Source organism: Oncorhynchus kisutch, linkage group LG17, assembly GCF_002021735.2.
Source record: "Oncorhynchus kisutch isolate 150728-3 linkage group LG17, Okis_V2, whole genome shotgun sequence".
Lineage (NCBI taxonomy): Eukaryota > Metazoa > Chordata > Actinopteri > Salmoniformes > Salmonidae > Oncorhynchus > Oncorhynchus kisutch.
The window spans coordinates 65,063,736-65,088,163 of record NC_034190.2 but is presented as its reverse complement, the minus strand read 5'-3'; the positions used below and the strand labels follow the sequence as shown (position 1 = coordinate 65,088,163).

The window sequence follows — 24,428 nt, the reverse complement described above, 5'->3', positions numbered from 1 at the left end:
TGGTGCTGGCCGGTCGGTGGGGGCCAGAAGAACGTCTCGTTGGTGACTCCTGCCTAGCCCAACCTGGCCCCTGGCCTGACTAGCAGACACAGCAACCCCTGCTGGCAGAGACCAGGACCGTGTGAGAGATGGCAACAGGAGAGGAGAGGAGGGGCTAGGGCCGTCTGACAGAGGGCAACAAGAGAGGAGAGGAGGGCTAGGCCCGTGTGTGAGAGGGCAACAGGAGAGGAGAGGAGGGGCCAGGGCCATGTGACAGAGGGCAACAGGAGAGGAGAGGAGAGGAGGGGCCAGGGCCAGTGTGAGAGAGGGCAACAGGAGAGGAGAGGAGGGGCCAGGGCCATGTGACAGAGGGCAACAGGAGAGGAGAGGAGGGCTAGGCCCGTGTGACAGAGGGCAACAGGAGAGTAGAGGAGTGGCCAGGGCCATGTGACAAAGGGCAACAGGAGAGTAGAGGAGTGGCCAGGGCCATGTGACAGAGGGCAACAGGAGAGTAGAGGAGTGGCCAGGGCCATGTGACAAAGGGCAACAGGAGAGGAGGGGCCAGGGCCATGTGACAAAGGGCAACAGGAGAGGAGAGGAGGGGCCAGGGCCATGTGACAAAGGGCAACAGGAGAGGAGAGGAGGGGCTAGGGCCGTGTGACAGAGGGCAACAGGAGAGGAGAGGAGAGGAGGGGCTAGGGCCATGTGACAGAGGGCAACAGGAGAGGAGAGGAGGGGCCAGGGCCGTGTGACAGAAGGGCAACAGGAGAGGAGAGGAGGGCTAGGCCCGTGTGAGAGAGGGCAACAGGAGAGGAGAGGAGGGGCCAGGGCCATGTGACAGAGGGCAACAGGAGAGGAGAGGAGGGGCCAGGGCCATGTGACAGAGGGCAACAGGAGAGGAGAGGAGAGGAGGGGCCAGGACCGTGTGGGAGAGGGCAACAGGAGAGGAGAGGAGTGGCCAGGGCCATATGACAGAGGGCAACAGGAGAGGAGAGGAGGGCTAGGGCCATGTGACAGAGGGCAACAGGAGAGGAGAGGAGGGGCCAGGGCCATGTGACAGAGGGCAACAGGAGAGGAGAGGAGGGGCCAGGACCGTGTGGGAGAGGGCAACAGGAGAGGAGAGGAGGGGCCAGGGCCATGTGACAGAGGGCAACAGGAGAGGAGAGGAGAGGAGAGGAGAGGAGGGGCCAGGGCCAGTGTGAGAGAGGGCAACAGGAGAGGAGAGGAGGGGCCAGGGCCATGTGACAGAGGGCAACAGGAGAGAAGGGGAGGGCTAGGCCCGTGTGACAGAGGGCAACAGGAGAGTAGAGGAGTGGCCAGGGCCATGTGACAAAGGGCAACAGGAGAGTAGAGGAGTGGCCAGGGCCATGTGACAGAGGGCAACAGGAGAGGAGAGGAGGGCTAGGCCCGTGTGAGAGAGGGCAACAGGAGAGTAGAGGAGTGGCCAGGGCCATGTGACAAAGGGCAACAGGAGAGTAGAGGAGTGGCCAGGGCCATGTGACAGAGGGCAACAGGAGAGTAGAGGAGTGGCCAGGGCCATGTGACAAAGGGCAACAGGAGAGGAGGGGCCAGGGCCATGTGACAAAGGGCAACAGGAGAGGAGAGGAGAGGAGGGGCCAGGGCCATGTGACAAAGGGCAACAGGAGAGGAGAGGAGGGGCTAGGGCCGTGTGACAGAGGGCAACAGGAGAGGAGAGGAGAGGAGGGGCTAGGGCCATGTGACAGAGGGCAACAGGAGAGGAGAGGAGGGGCCAGGGCCGTGTGACAGAAGGGCAACAGGAGAGGAGAGGAGGGCTAGGCCCGTGTGAGAGAGGGCAACAGGAGAGGAGAGGAGGGGCCAGGGCCATGTGACAGAGGGCAACAGGAGAGGAGAGGAGAGGAGGGGCCAGGACCGTGTGGGAGAGGGCAACAGGAGAGGAGAGGAGTGGCCAGGGCCATATGACAGAGGGCAACAGGACAGGAGAGGAGAGGAGGGGCTAGAGCCGTGTGACAGAGGGCAACAGGAGATGAGAGGAGGGCCAGGGCCGTGTGACAGAGGGCAACAGGAGAGGAGAGGAGGGACCAGGGCAGTGTGAGAGAGGGCAACAGGAGAGGAGAGGAGAGGAAGTGCCAGGGCCATGTGAGAGAGGGCAACAAGAGAGGAGAGGAGGGGCCAGGGCCATGTGACAAAGGGCAACAGGAGAGGAGAGGAGGGGCTAGGGCCGTGTGACAGAGGGCAACAGGAGAGGAGAGGAGGGGCTAGGGCCATGTGACAGAGGGCAACAGGAGAGGAGAGGAGGGGTCAGGGCCGTGTGACAGAAGGGCAACAGGATAGGAGAGGAGGGCTAGGCCCGTGTGAGAGAGGGCAACAGGAGAGGAGAGGAGTGGCCAGGGCCATGTGACAGAGGGCAACAGGAGAGGAGAGGAGGGGCCAGGACCGTGTGAGAGAGGGCAACAGGAGAGGAGAGGAGTGGCCAGGGCCATATGACAGAGGGCAACAGGAGAGGAGGGGCTAGAGCCGTGTGACAGAGGGCAACAGGAGATGAGAGGAGGGCTAGGCACGTGTGAGAGAGGGCAACAGGAGAGGAGAGGAGGGCTAGGGCCGTGTGAGAGAGGGCAACAGGAGAGGAGAGGAGGGGCCAGGGCCGTGTGACAGAGGGCAACAGGAGAGGAGAGGAGGGACCAGGGCAGTGTGAGAGAGGGCAACAGGAGAGGAGAGGAGAGGAAGTGCCAGGGCCACGGCCATGTGAGAGAGGGCAACAGGAGAGTAGAGGAGTGAGGGAGTCAAAGCCATTCCAAGCATGTGAATCATCAACCTCAGGTGTTAAACAGTCGATTTTTCTGTTGGTAAGAGCGAAAGGGACTTGGCTCTATGTGAACTTTGGAGGATCAGTTCAGGTGAATCACTCACTGATTAAAGTGATACATCTGTCCTGTCTTGTCCAGGTGTCAGTCTGTTCTCCAACCCACTAGTCAGAGCCTCAATTAGGTCTGATCTCCTTTGGGCACCAGCTGCACAGCCACTCCAGTTACAGGCCAGTAGAAGTAATCTTATTGAAGGGGTCTAAAAGCACTTAAACCTGTAGGAAATTGAGAGGTAACATGAAACCCCCACCAATGCTTCTTCCTCCCCTGTTTCTGTGGTAAGGATGAATCTCTTAGCATTCTGGAGCGGGGATGTGTAAGGTTTTCTTTCCAAGGGTAATTGCTGAGAAATAATAGGTGGCGCTCAGAGACGAGAAACCTTTTCAGCACCATAACATGCCTTACCCACTCAAAGTAGTTCAGCGCTAATTAAATGCTTTACATTTGTTAATCGTTGAATGTGTGGAAAATAAGTTACATCTGTTTCATTGAGCGTGTTATTGCACTGTCTCTATGGGAGGTCAAACGATTCAAATGATTCAATGATGGTTCATCCACTTGTTATTTACATCTGTGGGGGGACTAACTACGGCTTAATACCAGTGACACCATGTGTAATGCAGAAGGACAAGGACTCATTTTATACATCTAAATCCATGAAAACCTGCAGAGACCTGGGAGGGAGTGAGAGGAAACAGAAAAAGCAGGGTCAGTTGGGTGATTTCTCTGCCTGCTGGCCAACAGGTCATCTGTGAAGAACACTGAAGTAGAACCGTGGCAGGAATATTTATAGGATGATACACACGTAACAAATCATCCTCACATGAACACACACACACAAACAAACAATTGAATAGAGAACTATGTGTGTGTGTGCGTATGTGCAAGGGTGCGTTTATGCAAGGGTGTGTACATCTCTGTGTACGTGATTGCGTGCGTGTTTGTCTGTGCGTGTGTTTGCCTGCACATAAAACAATTGCATGGATGATATATCAAAGGGATTGATGGAAGCTTGGCCTGAAGAGGCAGCAGGCTTACAACCGCAGATACTCCAGTTACACACCTGTATGCAAGGGAAGAGCTCATCCACAGCATAGCAAATGATCCACACACAAATAAATAGGCCATGCTAAATGACTTGGAAAATAACCCTGCTTCAGACTGTACACTTGTTTTGAGTTAGGAGAGAGAGAGAAAGAGAGAAAGAGAGAGAGAGAGAGAGAGAGAGAGAGAGAGAGAGAGAGAGAGAGAGAGAGAGAGAGAGAGAGAGAGAGAGAGAGAGAGAGAGAGAGAGAGAGAGGAAAAAGAGTGAAAGACACTTTGCTACTTTCAGTTCTTTAAGGGCCTGAGAAACATACATGAGTGGTTGTTGACTTTTAACGCCCACAGCGGGTATGCGATGTTGATAAGTAAAGTTGTAGGTTAAGTGCTGATAAATAGTTTATCTACTGTTCATGTTAGCATGCTAGAAAGAATACACTGATTTAATTCCCCACCAACCCATAATCACTCTATCCTGCACCAATTAAGCATTTTGTAAACTGACAATAATACAGAGAGACAATGATTTACAGAGGAGAGAGAGAGAGACATCTGTCAACACATAACCTGTCTATGACAGATTAGAGTAGTTATTCTCATTCATGGTCAACACACAGCAACAAACAACATAAACGTTTCAAATGTTTCATGATGAGGTTCAAATCAATGTTTCTGTCTGAGGAGAAGCCAGGTTTGGCTTGAGGTTTTGGAGCAGGGAGAGGGAGCCTGTGGGAGAGGGAGAGGAGGGAGAGGGGAGATGGTAGAGGGAGGGAGGGAGGGAGGGTAAAGGGAGTGGGAGACTGTGGAGAGAGGGAGAGAAGAATAGAGGGGGAGAGGGAAAGGGAGGGTGGCTATGTTTAGCACCTGAGAAGAACGAGTTTCCCTTAATTCTGTAACCTTTTAAGTTAAAGGTGTGCTCCATGGGGCTGATATGAATGGCACCCTGTTGTAGTACTACCCTGACCTGTTGAAAAAACAGGAGGCTTTATTCGCATGTGGAAAAAATAAGTTGTGAGAGCAAAGTCTACCTGCTATGTGGGACCAGGAAACCAGAAGTGAACTACAGTAGTAGAACAGATTTCTATAACTAACCCAACATAGACCCGAACCTCTCTTTTTAATGGGAGCAAATTAATCATAGTGGGCTGAACGAGCAAGAAAGTGGGCAGAGTCAAACACAAGCTAGTGAGATCCTATTGGCTTGTTCTAGCATATTTGCATATTTCCATTAGGGAATGCCTACCCTGTGAAGTGCGCGTGTGCAACAACTAAATTGGCCCTTGCTCTCCTAATCAAACGATGGAAATGGGTAAAGTCTACTAAACGCAATCCACTCTGTTTATTACAGAGTCTAGTTTGGAAACAGAAAACTCTATGGAGATCAAATGTTTATTGATGAGAAATTTTGCAGAATGCTGACCAAAATCCATCTCGCTCCTTCTTCTCCCACCGTCAGTCACATGGCTTCCTCTCATCACCATATTTGGGAGTGACTGGAAACGCCAACCGGATGCTTCACATTTATACATCCGGTAAAATATCTGTCTCATTGTTCTATCTGTGGTAGTAGTCTAAAAGTCACACATTAGCCCCCATCCCAGCCTCAAAGCCCCTTTTTCAGGAATGATAGACATCCAGTCAGGAAGGTACATTCATGCAACAACATGAATTATGTCAAGTTCAATATTTAAGACTTGCACATGAACCGTTGAAAGGAAACCAAGCATTTCCTACTCAGGGACCTTATGTGTGCAAAAATATAAACGCGATATGCAACAGTTTCAAAGATTTTACTGAGTTACAGTTCAGAGAAGGAAAACAGTCATTTGAAATAAATAAATTAGGCCCTAATCTATGGATTTCACATGACTGGGCAGGCAGCCCTGGTTGGGTCCCATTCCTTAGACGATCCCGCAGATGTAGAAGCCAGATGTGGAAGTCCTGGGCTGGCGTGGTTACACGTGGTCTGTGGGTTGTGAGGCCGGTTGGACATAATGCCAAATTCTCTAAAATGACGTTGGAGGTGGCTTATGGTAGAGAAATGAACATTCAATATTCTGGCAACAGCTCTGGTGGACATTCCTGCAGCCAGCATGCCAATTGCATGCTCCTTCAAAACTTGAGACATCTGTAGCATTGTGGTGTGTGACAAAACTGTACATTTTAGAGTGGCCTTTTATTGTCCTCAGCACAAGTTGCACCTGGGTAATGATGATGCTGTTTAATCAGCTTGTTGATATCCCACATCTGTCAGTTGGATGGATTATCTTGGCAAAGGAGAAATGCTCACTAACAGGGATGTAAACCAATTAGTGGACAAAATATGAGAGAAATAAGCTTTTTTGTGCATATGGAACATTTCTGGGATCTTTTATTTCAGCTCATGAAACATGGGACCAATATTTACATGTTGCGTTTATATATTTGTTCAGTCTAGTTCTCTCCTTGAGCTATCCAGCAAAATGACTGTAAGGACACAAGGTCATACATCTGTTCATCAGCAAACACACACCAGGAAGCACTCACACACACTCACCAAGGCAGTTGTGTCCGTCGTGTGCCAGCCGGAAGCCGTCATAGCATGTGCACCTGTAGTTCCCCGGGATGTTGATGCAGTCATGGACACAGCCACCGTTGTACTCACTCGCACACTCGTCTAAATCTGCAGGGAGGAAGAGACAGAGGGACAGGTTATGAAATGGATAAAGGGTATGGGTCAGGACTATGGGATGTTAATGATTGACCTGCAACCCACAACCCTTGGTTTCACTCCTCATACAGCCTGAGAGGGTGTTGTTGTTCAAATGAAACATAGATTGGTATGACAAACTTTGCTTATTGTAAGACATGTTTAAGGAGTATTTTGTTTCAACAATTGTTTTTTATTTTTTTTTTTTATTTCACCTTTATTTAACCAGGTAGGCTAGTTGAGAACAAGTTCTCATTTGCAACTGCGACCTGGCCAAGATAAAGCATAGCAGTGTGAGCATACAACAAAGAGTTACACATGGAGTAAACAATTAACAAGTCAATAACACAGTAGAAAACGAAGGGGGGGTCTATATACAATGTGTGCAAAAGGCATGAGGAGGTAGGCAAATAATTACAATTTTGCAGATTAACACTGGAGTGATGAATGATCAGATGGTCATGTACAGGTAGAGATATTGGTGTGCAGAAGAGCAGAAAAGTAAATAAATAAAAAACAGTACGGGGATGAGGTAGGTGAAAAGGGTGGGCTATTTACCAATAGACTATGTACAGCTGCAGCGATCGGTTAGCTGCTCAGATAGCTGATGTTTGAAGTTGGTGAGGGAGATGAAAGTCTCCAACTTCAGCGATTTTTGCAATTCGTTCCAGTCACAGGCAGCAGAGTACTGGAACGAAAGGCGGCCAAATGAGGTGTTGGCTTTAGGGATGATCAGTGAGATACACCTGCTGGAGCGCGTGCTACGGATGGGTGTTGCCATCGTGACCAGTGAGCTGAGATAAGGCGGAGCTTTACCTAGCATAGACTTGTAGATGACCTGGAGCCAGTGGGTCTGGCGACGAATATGTAGCGAGGGCCAGCCGACTAGAGCATACAAGTCGCAGTGGTGGGTAGTATAAGGTGCTTTAGTGACAAAACGGATGGCACTGTGATAGACTGCATCCAGTTTGCTGAGTAGAGTGTTGGAAGCCATTTTGTAGATGACATCGCCGAAGTCGAGGATCGGTAGGATAGTCAGTTTTACTAGGGTAAGCTTGGCGGCTTGAGTGAAGGAGGCTTTGTTGCGGAATAGAAAGCCGACTCTTGATTTGATTTTCGATTGGAGATGTTTGATATGAGTCTGGAAGGAGAGTTTGCAGTCTAGCCAGACACCTAGGTACTTATAGACGTCCACATATTCTAGGTCGGAACCATCCAGGGTGGTGATGCTAGTCGGGCATGCGGGTGCAGGCAGCGACCGGTTGAAGAGCATGCATTTGGTTTTACTAGCGTTTAAGAGCAGTTGGAGGCCACGGAAGGAGTGTTGTATGGCATTGAAGCTTGTTTGGAGGTTAGATAGCACAGTGTCCAAAGACGGGCCGAAAGTATATAGAATGGTGTCGTCTGCGTAGAGGTGGATCAGGGAATCGCCCGCAGCAAGAGCAACATCATTGATATACACAGAGAAAAGAGTCGGCCCGAGAATTGAACCCTGTGGCACCCCCATAGAGACTGCCAGAGGACCGGACAGCATGCCCTCCGATTTGACACACTGAACTCTGTCTGCAAAGTAATTGGTGAACCAGGCAAGGCAGTCATCCGAAAAACCGAGGCTACTGAGTTTGCATTCAGGTCGGAAATGTTGCACGTATCCCTCATGAAATCTGCATAAGCACAACAAATCCAAGAGCAGAAGACAAAAAAGATGCACATGAGAATAGACTGAATCAGTGAGTGGGTGTGATGGGAGTAAATGGGTATGAAACAAGACCTGATGTGATATATGTAATGTACTACAAATATTAGTAAGTCAAGTTCTGCCTCTAAATGACTCAACCTTTAGAGGCAGGCAGAGAGGGTACAGTAATTGTGGATGGGGAAAGTGAATTTGTCCATGAAGACAGGGAGATAACAGCTGAGATATGATTCAGTGGTAGGAGAGAGAGGCAAAGAAAGAGAGAGACAGAGAGAGAGAGAGAGAGAGAGAGAGAGAGAGAGATTGTTGGCCAGTTTAGGGCCAACAATCTGGGTGGTTCAGCTCCTCTTTGCAGCTGACGGGTACAGTTGCCTCAGTGCTTGATTTGACTTGACAGCAATGGGCTGAGCCTGGACCAGTGCACTCTCCCTCTAACTCCCAGAGCTGCCTGCCACCACAACGCTCTGCTGCTCCATCCCATGATGTCACACAGGAGACACTAATGCCAGTCTCACTCTCATCTACCCCAGGCTAAGAGCATCTCATCCCCTCGATGAGTGGAGGCTTCCTCCCTCTTGTTCACAACACTGTTATTTCTCAAGATCAAAATGATTCTATCCACCCAACTCCATTATTCAGACTGTTACAGACCAATTTGACTCATGAATGCAGCACCATCATATTCCTATCAAACAGGTGGATTTACTCAACGGGCAATACCAGTGAGATAAAAACTAAATCATGTTCTAGGGGTGAAAAGAAAGAGAGATCAAGAGAGCGAAAGAGAGAGTGAAAGATAAAGAGAGAGGTCTCTGTGATGACTTGGACAGGGGACTTTGCTAAGAGGCATTGAGGCATGATGCAGCTGCAGTGGTTCCCCTGCTGATGGACTAGACTAGATTGAGTGGATAGAATGGTTCTGAACCAGCCTGTCATGTTTCCTGTTCCCTGCTCTCCCTGACAACCTCCCTGGCATCTTGAGACAGGGGGTGTGCCCTGCCAAAGTGTGTTTGCCAGCCTCATGTCTGCCAGCCTGCCAATAGGAGTCTCAGTGCAGCACGTCACCTGAGACCACTCTAAGGACCAAAGTTCCCATCCACACACCATGAGTCAGGCCCCATCAGCAAGTACCATATCTAGAACTAGCACATGAATATGTATTATTCTCCTCTCTCCCTGGTTTGCTTTAATTATCTCCTCTCTCAGCAGAATTCTAAGAACCTATAGTAGCAGGGTAAAAATACTGTTCCTGTGCTTAACAGTCGGTGAATGCTTACATTTGTTAATGGTATTCTAATGTTGAATACAGAAGGCTCAACATTGGTGTTATTGCATGGTTAAACATGCAGAGAAACAGGCAAGTATACAATCCAGTATATATGCAAGCATTATCTACAGGGTGCTTTGGTGTGTGTGTGTGTGTGTGTGTGTGTGTGTGTGTGTGTGTGTGTGTGTGTGTGTGTGTGTGTGTGTGTGTGTGTGTGTGTGTGTGTGTGTGTGTGTGTGTGTGTGTGTGTGTGTGTGTGTGTGTGTGTGTGTGTGTGTGTGTGTGTGTGTGTGTGTGTGTGTGTGTGTGTGTGTGTGTGTGTGTGTGTGTGTGTGTGTGTGTGTGTGTGTGTGTGTGTGTGTGTGTGTGTGTGTGTGTGTGTGTGTGTGTGTGTGTGTGTGTGTGTGTGTGTGTGTGTGTGTGTGTGTGTGTGTGTGTGTGTGTGTGTGTGTGTGTGTGTGGTGTGTGTGTGTGTGTGTGTGTGTGTGTGTGTGTGTGTGTGTGTGTGTGTGTGTGTGTGTGTGTGTGTGTGTGTGTGTGTGTGTGTGTGTGTGTGTGTGTGTGTGTGTGTGTGTGTGTGTGTGTGTGTGTGTGTGTGTGTGTGTGTGTGTGTGTGTGTGTGTGTGTGTGTGTGTGTGTGTGTGTGTGTGTGTGTGTGTGTGTGTGTGTGTGTGTGTGTGTGTGTGGTGTGTGTGTGTGTGTGTGTGTGTGTGTGTGTGTGTGTGTGTGTGTGTGTGTGTGTGTGTGTGTGTGTGTGTGTGTGTGTGTGTGTGTGTGTGTGTGTGTGTGTGTGTGTGTGTGTGTGTGTGTGTGTGTGTGTGTGTGTGTGTGTGTGTGTGTGTGTGTGTGTGTGTGTGTGTGTGTGTGTGTGTGTGTGTGTGTGTGTGTGTGTGTGTGTGTGTGTGTGTGTGTGTGTGTGTGTGTGTGTGTGTGTGTGAGAGAGAGAATGAATGCAGCTCACTCTCCAGATCCTAATCACCAGAATTCTAATCACCTGTTCACACACCTGTATGTCATTTTCACACACTATTTAGTTCTGTTCTTTGCACCCCATCACTGTGAGGTATTGTTTGTTTTGTGACACGTCTTTCGGAGCGCTGGGGTTCCCTGTGATTTACTCCTCCCATGTATGATCATTTTTGCCTGCCTGACGACGCCTATTCCCTGCCTGTACTTTAGCCTATCGGATTTCCTGTTATCTACCTATTGCCTGATCTCTTGGACTACATTACTAGCCTTTTCCCTGCCTGTACTGTTGCCTAATTGGACCCCCTGTGCATGACCTTCTGCCTGCCCCTGGACACAGCTACCTGCCTCTTCCTGTGGTCCTTTGCAATAAACACCTGCTGCGCCCTGCGCCTGAAACCAGCTCTCTGTCTCCCCTTGTGTTCATTAGTGTGTGAGTGAGTCCGTCATTAAAATCTAATTGTTTCTGCAATCATAATGAGGTCTCTGCAGATGTTAACTCCGTTACCGTATGGTAAATTATCGCCTTTAGCCTCCAAGACAAAGAATCATCATCTAGTACCTGATGTGGGATAGAGAGTAGATGATAGACAGACTCAGGCTATTTCAGCCACACCCGTTGCTGACAGAGCTCAGTAACTTTCAACGTGGTACCGTCATAGGATGCCACCTTTCGAACAAGTCAGTTCATCAAATGTCTGCCCTGCTAGAGTGCTGTTATTGTGGAGTGGAAATGACTAGGAGCAACAACAGCTCAGCCGCAAAGTGGTAGACCACACAAGCTCACAGAACGGTACCTGCGAGCGCTGAAGCTCGTAGCATGTAAAAATTGTCTGTCCTCGGTTGCAACACTCTACTGAGTTCCAAACTGCCTCTTGAAGCAATGTCAGCACAAAAAATGTTCTTCGGGAGCTTCATGAAATGGGCTTCCATGGCCGAACAGCTGCACACAAGGCTAAGATCACCATGTGCAATGCCAAGCGTCAGCTGGAGTGGTGTAAAGCTCGCCGCAGTGGAAACGTGCTCTCTGGAGTGATGAATCACGCTTCACCATCTGGCATCCGATGTACGAATCTGGGTTTGGCGTATGTCAGGAGAACGCTACCTGCCCAAATGCATAGTGCCAACTGTAAAGCTTGGTGGAGGAGGAATAATGGTCTGGGGCTGTTTTTCATGGTTCAGGCTGGGCCCCTTAGTTCCAGTGAAGGGAAATCTTAACGCTACAGCATACAATGACATTCTAGATGATTCTGTGCTTACAACTTTCTGGCAACAGTTTGGGGAAGGCCCTTTCCTGTTTCAGCATGACAATGCCCCCGTGCACAAAGCGAGATCCATACAGAAATGGTTTGTTGAGATCAGTGTGGAAGAACTTGACTGGCCTGCACAGAGCCTTGACCTCAACCCCATCGAACACCTTTGGGATGAATTGGAACGCCGACTGTCAGGCCTAATCGCTTGGCATGTAGTGTATACTACCAGTAATCCTCTAGTGTGTACAGTTTCAGAATGAACTGAAAAGCAACACAGGGACAGTATATTTGAACAGCTATCCTAATATCTCAATTTCCACACTTCTTAACCCACAAGCATGAGGTCTACGCGTCAAATGTTATGATAGCAAAGGCTGTAATTCTAGCTCAGCATATTCAACCCATTGGCCCATGCTTTGCCAGGGTTTAAGGTGTTTGTTTCAGGAACACCATATCAACACCACTACAGTATTGCATCTACTGCCCCACTTGCGCAGCTTTTGAATGCAGTTGAAACCTACACTGGCTAAATTGTAGAACCTACACTGGTTAAATTGTAGAACCTACACTGGTTAAATTGTAGAACCTACACTGGTTAAATTGTAGAACCTACACTGGTTAAATTGTAGAACCTACACTGGTTAAATTGTAGAACTGGTTAAAAAAAACTTTTTTTTTTACCCTTTTACAGAAAAGATCAGGTTTTTATTTGTTTAAAGTGTACTTTGAATTAGGTAATAAAAATGAAGGAGAAAAAAAATAACGAGTCAATGCATTCGTTAACAGTAGACCAATAATCACAGTCATTGATACAGAAATGAAAACTAATGATTGGCAAAGAGATTAAATTAAAATGAAAAAATAAAACAAAATCACGATCATACATTTTATTTCAGGCCACACTCCTCCTGTCCTTAGTATAAACCAGGTAAAGTTAATAACAACTCAGTGTGTAGAAACCAGGGCAGGACCAACAGCCTTGTACTGTACTGCCTTCTACCTTCTATGATTATAAATAGAATTATTAACCCCAGTCAATCCAAGAGAGGAAGGCAGCTCATGGCCAACTACACTGATACTGATGGTTTTAATGGGCCTGGAGGAGTCTATACAGATGTGCTGCTATTGAAGAGAGAGAGGCACAGACTGTCAGAAATCAGCTCTCTACTCTGTCCTCACCTTAGATTAGCCTTTCAAATGGGCAGTTTTTTATTTTCCTTTTTATGTTCAATTCAAAAGCAAACCTTATAACCTGAAGGAAAAGAGCAATGACAAACACAGTCAAAATAAATGAAAGAATTATAATAGCAATGGGGAAAAAATGACATTGTGATTTGGTCCTGCAGTAATACTAATAAAAATGGAGGGAAATAACGGTCCAGAGGCTTTGAACGCTCCCTGCTAAAAAAACAGGGTTGTGTCTGACAGACTAGAGTCACAAGAAGCCCTGGGCTATGGAAATATCTCTGACCAATTGGCAGGCAGAGGCCTCTGGCTGCTGTTTCATCCGCTATCTTAATTCTATTCTCTAAAATGTGTAGGAAATGTACTGCTTCATTTAATATTTGACACAAAAGAGCAGTTGGCTGCACCTGTCTTTTTCTCTCTCTCCTTTCAACGCAGCATCTCTATCCTCTCTCTCAGGTCTGAGATTTAAAGCCTATGAGAAATGTAAAGCATTATGTGTGTGTGTGTGTGCGTGTGCGCATGGGTGCGTCTCTGACACCTTACCTTCACAGTGCTTGCCATCCCCCTTGTAGCCCGACTTGCAGATGCATTTGTATGACTTGAGTGTATTCTGGCAGATGGCATCGGTGCTGCAGTTGTCAATTTGCTCTGCACACTCATCCACATCTGACAGACAGGGAGAGATGGAGGGAACAGTGAGGTCTAAGGACAATAACAACTAACAATGTTTACTACCCCCAGGTGGCTAATGTACAGTAGGGGAGGAGGGTCAATCATCCATCTGACAAGATATTCACCATATAGGATGTTCACTGTGGATACACAACCTCTGTAAAGTACCTGGTCAGACAGACAGACCACCCCAAGAATACAAGCAGTCACACTTGATAAAGACAAAACAACTCAGTTCAGTAAACCCTGCTACACTGTGGTATGTTTGACAGCTTAATAGTTCTCCGAAACCATGGTACAAATAAACAGCTCATTCAGGCGTTTTTGAAGAACCGATTGCTTCATAACAATAAATAAGTAGTTGAGTAATTATTATAATGCGTAAATAAACAGTCTATCATTGATTGACCTGTGATGAACCTCTGTTTGACTGGCTGCTGACTTGGACAATCTGTTCCTCTGATACATGGGTCAGGAAATTGAGTAAGAAGCCAATGCTTTCATTGGGAGGATAGGATAGATAGCCCTCTGCCATGGTAATGGACCAGAGTTAGAGAGAACAGTTAAGTCTATAAATATATAATCAGGCATGTGATCAGGAAATAATATAAACTCAGGACAAATAGGATATTAGTTTGAGATCACTTTAAATACTTTATGAATAGAGCAGGATGTAAAAATCCCAACACTTGATCATATATTGTCATAAAAGATCACGCACATAGATATGGGAAATTATGGGTTTAATTAAAAGAGATAACTGGGGAGCGAAGTGGGGCGGAGTGGGCTCTATGGTGCCCTCCTCCCTAATCCCACCTGATCCCGGTTAGAGAGCCCAGGTGTTTGGGATTACCCCCCCCCCCCCGTTCGCAGGGTGGAAAAGCTTAACAAAGTTTACACAGCTTCCAATATCGACCCTTATCACAAATCTTCTCTCTGCTGGGGCCCCGAGGACTGATCCCAGGGGAACACTGGCTGGAATCTGAGCCCCGTTAGCTTAGCATCTACCCTGGGAGCCATAGACCATCAGTTCCATTGGCATGACCACAGAGGACAATGACATTAGAAAACACATGCTGTTCTCCTCAGGGATAGAAACAGGCTGGATCTTTTCTACTCACTGATCATCCTTAAAGATGAATAGGACGACCACCATTTGGAAAGGTTCTGTGATAGTCAAGCAACATTCCACATAAAAACAGATTCATATTTTAGTCAGTTGTAAGGATTCTAAGGCTCTATGGTGATTAATATTAATTAACAACAAAAACTAAAGAATCTCACATTTCCACTTTACATTAATGCTCTTATCCGGGTCATCAATTCAACTAGATCATTAACTGTCTGGAGAAGGTGCACTTGGTTTTACTGTTAAATAATGCTTTGTTTTTATTAACACATTGTTCTAAAAATATATATTGTTACATCTCAGACAAGACGCAATAGAACACTTTTCACAACAAGAAAAACTGTGGTATAATTTATGCGTTCAAAAATCAACCATTTAGGATTTGAGGCAACACACCTTGGAATGAATTAATATGCTGTATGAAAAGAGTGTCAGGCTATCTGTCAAAATATATCCTAATTGTGCATGCAGTCAGGCTTTAAAGTGATTCAGATGTAAGACTATTAGTGTAGCTCCAAGATGTGAATCTTTTTTTGAAGTATCATGCCTGATATGCAACTCTGAGCTGTTGACAATATAATATCCTGTATTACATAAACCACGAGTGAACTGTACGTATTTCCTAACAGGCATACTAAATCAATAAAAAACTTCAAACAGACTTCATAAACCCATTATAAGGTCAATGTAGATGCTTCAGAAATCATGTATTAGCTAATGCAGTGCAGTTCCATTATGATCTATATGACCTGACTGTTCTCAACTTTCTATTTCTTCTGGTATCACCAATCTTGCAGAGATCAACCTCCTCAATCAGCAAACCTCCTGTATCAGCAGACCCAACCATCAGGAGCAACCACTTCACTCAAAACGCACAAGAGTGTGTGGGAAACTAATTTCTAAACAAAGCCTACACAAACTAATATGTTGTCTAGACTGGCTGAAGCTAAACTCAACATTTCAACCAGCACAGATATTATATTTCCACAAATCTGGACAACATTCAATTACACTGAACCTCTCCTTCACACTTAAGAACAGAGCAGAGCCAAGCTCAGTGTTTGCTGTGCAAGGCCAAGGCTCTCCAACCTCAACATTTGTTCAATGCTCATAATATTATTCTACAATTAGATAGCATTGTATTCGGAATGAGCTTCCAGTTTGATCCACCTCTATAACGGATACATTTCTGACTACCATGGAACAAGCACAACTCTGCTAGTGCTGTGTTCTTGAAGGCGACAGCAATTTGTGTCCCCCTAATTAGCTAAACGAGAGTGAGGGAAGTGGGTAATTATGCCAACACTTTGTGAGCTCATGAGCTGTCAGGTTAGATCAGGGAACAGAGTAATATATATGTTTTTATTCTACTTGAGTTCATATCTTGTTTACAGATATGGTCATTTTGTAAATGACTCACAGATAACGTCAGTTAGTTAGTCACTCAAACTCCAGGAGTAATTCAATAAAGTGGCACTTTGAGCAAAAATAGAATCTTAGCCATAAAAAAAGAAAAGAACACGTCAGATACATTTACATTTGACATTTTAGTCATTTAGCTGTTAGTGACTTACAATTAGTGCATTCATCTTCATCTACATTTTCCCTCAACAAAGTATTTAACAGCAAAGTCAGTGTTAGTGGGAAAGAGAAGTGCCTTTTTTTCTTTTTTCAGGGAGGGGGGGGGGTTCAGGTAGGGTTTCAGACTTTTTTGAAAGATGGGCAAGGACTCGGGCAGGTGCAGGTGCTCGGGTGGGAAGTAGGGTTTGAGCAGGGGTAGAGGGGTAGTTCTCCTTGCTGCTCCGTAGGAAAGCACAAGGGTCTTGAAAATGATGCAAACCTCGACCGAAAGTCAGTGGAGTGTGCGGAGGAGCAGGGTGACATGGGAGAACAAGGTTGAACACCAGGCGGGCTGCGGCCAACAGAGAGTTGCAGTAGCCTAGACGGGAGATTTCAAGTGCCTGGATTAGGACCTGTGCCACTTCCTGTCTCAGTAAAGGTTGTACTCTACGGATGTTTTAGAGTATGAACTTGCAGGATCGAGTCACTGCTTTGATGTTTGCAGAGAATTTTTGTATTTATTTTTTATTTCACCTTTATTTAACCAGGTAGGCAAGTTGAGAACAAGTTCCCATTTACAATTGTGACCTGGAATGACAGAGTGTTGTCCAGGGTCCCGCCAAGGTTCTTTGCACTCAGGTAGGGGCACACCGTGGAGTTGTCAACCGTAATGGAGAGGTCTTGGAGCAGGCGGGCCATTCCCAGGAGGAAGAGCAGCTCCGTTTTGTTGAGGTTGAGCTTGAGGTGGTGGGCCGACATCCAAGCTGAGATGTCTGCTAGGCACACAGAGATGCGTGTCGCCACCTAGGTGTCAGAAGGGCGGAAGGAGAAAGTAGTTGAGTGTCATCTGCATAGCAATGATAGGAGAGACCATGTGAGGATATGACAGAGCCGAGTGACTTGGTGTAAAGAGAAAACAGGAGAGGGCCTAGATCCGAGCCCTGGGGGACACCAGTAGTGAGAGCACGCGGTGCAGACACAGATCCTCTCCACGCCACCTGGTAGGAGCAACCTGCCAGGTAGGATGCAATCCAGAAGGTAGGATGCGTTCTTCATTTTACCTGTCACATTATTATGAAGCTTATGGTAGTGCCCAGTCACCTGTCACGTGGTGTTTGTTTAAAAGGACATAGCGACGAGAGACTGCAGCCTTGTTGTGCAGCATGCGCCAGATGATCTAGTTACAGTATGGAATTCACAACTAAATGTTTGCCAGCTAGATATCTTATAACTATTAAGTTAACTGTCTAAAATGTGCTAAATGCTCTGCAGTTGTGCATTTGCTTTGTTAATTTAGCAGCTAGTTAGCTATCTTCCAAAATCAAGCATTCGCTTGGTAACAGTAGAGAATCCACTCCTGGATCAAGAGTCTAGCTGGCTAATATTTGTTTTGTGTGAGTAGCATTTTTGAGTTACTTGTATACATGTATAGTTTAAGTCAGAAACTATACAAAATGTTTGCAATAAGATTATTAGCATTTAGTTAACATTCTCTATGGGATTTTACATGTACTTGTTAGCATTGCTAACCTTTGGATTAGAGAGTATCGGTGGGATTTGAAAACAGCGCCCCTTGTGTTCAGTATTACGGAATATCCCGCTATGGCACAAGGTCGGTATGAAGGTATGATCATCTGAATACTGCCCAAACCTAGTAGGGAGGAGGATCTGACGTTTCACAGTGTTGAAGGCAGGGTATAGATCTAGAAGGATGAGAACAGAGGAGAGAGAGTCAGCTTTGGCAGACCAGAGAGCCTCTGAGACAAAGGAGAGCAGTCTCACTTGAGGAGGGGAGCGACTCTGACCAGCTTGAAGTCAGATGGGACGCAGCCAGTGGTCAGGGCTGAGTTGATAAGGGAAGTGAGGAATGGGAGAAGGTCTCCAGAGATGGTGTGGAGAAGTGAGGCAGGGATGGGGTCAAGAGGGTAGGTTGTTGCACGGCCGGACATGACTAGTTGCAGGATTTCATCTGGAGAGGGGAGAAAGAGGTCAAGGCGTAGGGTAGTTCTGTGTGAGTGGGACCAGTGGACCCTGTAGGCTGAGTGAATGAGGAGTTGGTTGTTTAAATAAAAATGCACCCACCTAGGGAATTGGGTGCATTCCCTTCAACACATGCACAACAAAATCTGAAAGAAGCTATTAGAAATCCAAAAGGCCTTTTTCCCTGTGAAAATAAACATGTCAGAATCAATAGGTCCTACGGTTCAGTCCCGAGGACAACCCTCTGAACACTTCAGAAACAAATTTGCCGAATGCATTCAGTAACGCTGCCCTCCAAATTGACTCATGCTACAGATGAAAAGCTTTGCTTTTTCAGGCCGTCTGTGTATGTAGATTTTTTTCTTTGATGCTGATGTATCAAAGTTGTTGGGAACAAGTTAAGGCAGCAGATGTTGAAGTCAGTGATTTGAGACAAGGATGAATAAACAAAGTCAAAACAACCAAAGGAAAGAACTAAAAAAATGTAAATTGGGAAATGGTCAGCTGTTTACCCAATTCCCTCATGAAAATAAATGTGTGAAATGTTGTATTGTTGCTGTAGTTTTGTTTTCATGTAGAAATTCAGTTTTAAGTTTAGAAGCCCAGAAATACATACTTTATGTAAATAAGTTGACCTTTCTGCTCAAAGCTTGAACCTACGGTTGGATCCCTAGGAAGACAAGTAGGCCAATGCACTTTCTCTGAGTAGAATCCCTGTAATGAGGCACATCATTCAAAGTCTAGTCTCTTCCCTTCATAGCTGGGCCGGGGTAGCTGGGTGCTCTTAATACCGCATGAAGTGAAAAAGAGAGCATGTCATGCACTAAGCCCTGGTTTAACAACCCAAATCCAGGAAAGCTGCTGTGTCTCCAGGCTTTTCCTATCGTCAGCCTGTAAATCAGTCACTGTGACTACGCATGCTCTAGTCTTGACTGAACAACATTTCTCCTAGACTAGAGAGCAGAAGGGGAGATAGCTAATTGATTGAATCAAGTTGATTATTGCCTTGGTTTAACAAAGATCTTCGGACAAATGTGGTTCCATCCTCAGCATCATAGTACTCAGACATAGAGTAAGTCAAGGAGTTTGTTCTGATATTTCGAGAAGAACAACCATACAACTCTCTGAGTCCGCTGATGTGCAGCCACGTCCAATACACTCCCCACATGTGAGCCAGAGAGAGCTTCTAGGCCAGGGCTGTGGAGATGAGACGTTGTCAGAGGTGCTTTCCCCCTCTGATTAATGGGCAGGTCCAGGGATAAGAGGTGTATTTAGCTGGGCCGTTCAGCTAAAAGGAAAGGGGTGTGTGAGTGGGAACAGGGCTGAGGGGAGAGGGGAGAGAGTGTGTGGGAAATTTGCCAAACTCAAGGTGTACAGTTAAAACACAGGGTAATGTTTACTTTGTGTGTTGAGACCCTGACTGTTTGCTCGAGCAACAAGGACCGCCCCTGCCCTGTCCAGGGCCAACCCCCTTCCTCCTCCTACCACAGAAATAGACTGAATAATGCTGGGACACCCTATAGGGTAGACCCTTGGCAGAACAGAACGGCAGGCTAGGACTAATGTAACGACTGTCTTCGGGTGAAAGAGAGGAGGACCAAAATGCAGCGTGATGATAATCCATATTTTAATGGGATACTTAAACAACGAACAAAACAATAAACCAACAAAAATCAACGAAGACGAAACAGTCCCGTAATGTGAACACTAACACATAGGAACACTGGTAACAGGAACAATCACCCACAAAATACCCAAAGAATATGGCTGCCTAAATATGGTTCCCAATCAGAGATAACGATAGACAGCTGCCTCTAATTGAGAACCAATCTAGGCAACCATAGACTTAAAAAAAAAACAGATAGGAAACACCCCCATAAACATACAAAACCCCTAGAAAAGACAAAAAAACACATACAGTAATAATAGAAACAATAAACAGGATGGCCAGTCCATCATCACTCTTAAATCGTTTTTTAATAATACCAATGGCAGTACTGATGGGGCTTGCGACTCAACACCATCTGTACATCAACACACCTTCTGATCTGCACACCTGATCTGCACCGACTAGGTCAGGAGACCGGTGGTCTAAAAAAGGGTTTGATGAAATGCAGACGTCAACATTAGTGCACTTTTTTTAATCCTCCCCCGCCCCCACCCAAATCCTCCCCCGCCCCCATCCAAATCCCCTCCAGCTCATGAAGGGATGCACTGTTTGACGTCCGGCAAAGCATTTAAAAGCTGTGAATAAAAATATAAACTGCTTGCATTTGGGGCTGTTTCACCCATCCTTCACACACTCTAAATGTTTAGGAATCATGACCACTGACTTGATCGTGATCTTCTAAAAACAATGGCACCAACTTCAAACCTCTTCCCAGCTGGGTCCACCAACCATGCAGCGAAAGAGTCTACCGTAGATGGGTCTCACCGTACGGTAATAAGAAAAAGGAACAAAACAGAACACGATGGAAGAATGGAAGAAAACAAACTGTTAAGAGTGTACTGTAAATAAGAGCTGTAGCAGCACTGTAAATTGATTATCCTGGTCTAATTTGAAACAGCACGGCAGGTGTTCATATCTAGCCAGGAGTAGCTACCATTCTACTGACACTAAATGAGACTGGGTAGGAAGCTCACAGGGTAGAATGTTGACACGTCATTGGGGTCAACATTCTACCCTGTTGTGAGACGTTGTGAGATGTTGGGCAGCTCAAGCTCATGTTATACTAGAACAGTATAGCTCTTTGGCTCATAAGACCTGGGAGTGCATTAATGTGTGCCTTTCTCTACCAGAAAACAAAGAGAAGAACAAAGTTCTCTCTACCGGAGAACAAAGATCACTGGGCACAGACGTCTATTCCATGTTGATTCAACGTAATTTAATTGAAATGAAACAATGTTGATTCAACCAGTGTGCCCAGTGGGAATGTCCTTGCTCACCATCTGTTGCTTGGAGACCATCGTGCCTAGAGATGCTTTGAGTGAACATTCTATTTTTACAGCCTTGAATGAGCAGCTACCCTACAGCTACCCAACAACTTCAGCTCAACCTTTCTGAATGGCGGTCAATGCTCTGTGGCTTTCATGGGCTGCATCCGGTGTTTGGGGTGCCATGCTGTGCTGTGTCCATATAATTAGGATGAATGGCTGTGACGTGTGGCCCCACTTGACTCATAGACCCTCCTATACCGTGGAAAAATCTATTACAGTAATGAAGGACGGCACTATATATACCTTATAGTACTGTTATATACCTTAAACTAAATACCTTATAGTGCTGTTATATACATTATAGTGCTGTTATATAACTTATACCATATATCTTATATTGTTCCTATATACAGATCATCCAGAAAGTATTCTGACCCCTTCCCTTTTTCCACAGTTTGTTACGTTACAGCCTTATTATAAAATGGATTAAATAAATAAAAAATCCTCATCAATCTACACACAATACCCCATAATGAAAAAGCAAAAACAGGTTTTTAAAAATGTTTGGAAATGTATTAAAGTTAAACAACAGAAATACCTTATTTACATAAGTAATCAGACCCTTTGTTATGGGACTCAAAATGTATTTCAGGTGCATCCTGTTTCCATTGATCATCCTTGAGATGTTTCTACAACTGGATTGGAGTCCACCTGTGGTAAATTCAATTGATTGGACATGATTTGGAAAGGCACACACCTGTCTATATAAGGTCTCAGTTGACAGTGCATGTCAGAGCAAAAACCAAGCCATGAGATCGAAGGAATGTCCTTAGAACACAGTGGCCTCCATCAGTCTTAGATGGAAGAAGTTTGGAACCATCAAGACTGTTCCTAGAGCTGGCCACCCAGCCAAACTGAGCATTCGTGAGGAGAAGGGCCTTTGTCAGGGAGGTGACCAAGTACCCAATGGTCACTTTGACAGAGTTCCTCTGTGGAGATGGGAGAACCTTCCTGAAGGACAACAGTCTCTGCAACACTCCACCAATCAGCCCTTTATGGTAGAGTGGCCAGACGGAAGCCCATTCTCAGTAAAAGGCACATGGCAGCCCGCTTGGAATGTCAGACCATGAGAAACAAGATTCTCTGGTTTGATGAATCCAAGATTGAAATTTTGGCCTGAATGCCAAGTGTCAAGTGTCTGGAGGAAACCTGGCAACATCCCTATGGTGAAGCATGGTGATGGGAGCATCATGCTGAGGGGATGTTTTTCAGCGGCAGGGACTGGGAGACTAGTCGGGATCGAGGAAGCGCTCAGGATCTCAGACTGGGGTTCACCTTCCAACAGGACAACAACCCTAAGCACACAGCCAAGACAATGCAGGAGTGGCTTCGGGACATGTCTCTGAATATCCTTGAGTAGACCAGCCAGAGCCCAGACTTGAACCTGATTTAACATCTCCCCGGAGAGACCTGAAAATAGCTGTGCACCGATGCTCCCTATCCAACCTGACAGAGCTTGAGAGGATCTGCAGAGCAGAATAGGAGAAACTCCCCAAATACAAGCGTACCCAAGAAGACTCAAGGCTGCCAAAGGTGCTTCAACAAAGTACTTAGTAAAGGGCCGGAATATTTACGTAAATGAAACATTTCCTTTTTATTTTTTACATATACATTTGCAAAAATTTCGACAAAACTGTTTTTGCTTTGTTATTATGGGGGATTGTGCGTAAATTGTTTAGAGTATGGGCCTGAGTCATACCTGTCAATGCAACAGAATCCTACTCTGATGCCTTCTGCCTACAACAAAATCTCTTGAAAAGTCTCTTGACTGGGAATACAGATATGCATCAGTTGGTCACAGATACCTTAAAAAAAGTAGGGGCATGCATCAGAAAACTAGTCAGTATCTGGTGTGACCACCATTTGCCTCAGGCAAACATCTTCTTCGCATAGAGTTGATCAGGCTGTTGATTGTGGACTGTGGAATGTTGTCCCACTCCTCTTCAATGGCTGTGCAAAGTTGCTGGATATTGGCAGGAACTGGAACACGCTATCGTACACATCGATCCAGAGCATCCCAAACATGCTCAATGGGTGACATGTCTGGTGAGAATGCTGGCTATGGAAGAACTGTGTCATTTTCAGCTTCCAGGAATTGTGTGCAGATCCTTGCGACATGGGGCCGTGCATTATCATGCTGAAACATGAGGTGATGGCGGCTGATGAATGGCATGACAATGGGTCTCAGGATCTCATCATGGTATCTCTGTTCATTCAAATTGCCATCGATAAAATGCAATTGTGTTCGTTATCCGTAGCTTATCTCTGCCCATACAATAAACCCACCACCACCATGGGGCACTCTGTTCACAACGTTGATATCAGTAAACCGTTCGCCACACGACGCCATACAAGTTGTCTGCCATCTGCCCGGTACAGTTGAAATTGGGATTCTTCCGTGAAGTGCATTTTCCCGTTGAAGTCGGTTATGTCACTGAACTGCTGTCAGGTCAAGACCCTGGTAAGGACGACAAGCACGCAGAGACGGTTTTTGACAGTTTGTGCAGAAATTCCTCGGTTGTGCAAACCCTCAGTTTCATCAGCTGTCCGGGTGGCTGGTCTCAGATGATCGCTCAGGTGAAGATGTAGAGGTCCTGGGCTGGCGTGGTTACACGTGGTCTGCGGTTGTAAGGCCAGTTGGATGTACTGCCAAATTCTCTAAAACGATGTTGGAGGCAGCTTATGATAGAGAAATGAACATTCAATTCTCTGTCAACAGCTCTGGTGGACATTCCTGCAGTCATCATGCCAATTGCACGCTCCTTCCACTTGAGACATCTGTGGCATTGTGTTGTGTGACAAAACTGCACATTTTAGAGTGGCTTTTTAATGTCCCCAGCACAAGTTGCACCTGTGTAATGATCATAGTGTTTAATCTGTTTCTTTATATGCCACACCTGTCAGGTGGATGGATTATCTTGGCAAATGAGAAATGCTCAACAGGGATATAAACAAATATGTGCACAAGATTTGAGAGAAATAACCTTTTTGTGCATTTGGAAAATCTCTGGGATTTCAGCTCATGAAACATGGGATCAACATTAGAGTTGTACAACTGAATGCCTTCAGCTGAACTGTGTCTGCCGCATTTAACCCAACCCCTCTGAATCAGAGAGGTGCGGGGGCTGCCTTAATTGACATCCATGTCTTCGGCGCCCGGAAAACAGT

General features: G+C 46.1%; 1 protein-coding gene across 5 annotated transcripts in view; it reads right to left on the bottom strand.

Moving 5' to 3' along the window:
• Positions 1-24,428, bottom strand: part of LOC109908106 (signal peptide, CUB and EGF-like domain-containing protein 3) — a 125,121-nt gene that overhangs the window by 73,339 nt on the left and 27,354 nt on the right. For all 5 annotated transcript variants that reach the window (XM_020506574.2, XM_020506573.2, XM_020506575.2 and 2 more), the window contains exons 2-3: positions 13,466-13,588; positions 6,400-6,525 (exon numbers count right to left, since the gene is read on the bottom strand). In XM_020506574.2, coding sequence (XP_020362163.1) covers positions 6,400-6,525; positions 13,466-13,588 — 249 coding nt within the window. The remainder of the gene's footprint in view (positions 1-6,399; positions 6,526-13,465; positions 13,589-24,428) is intronic.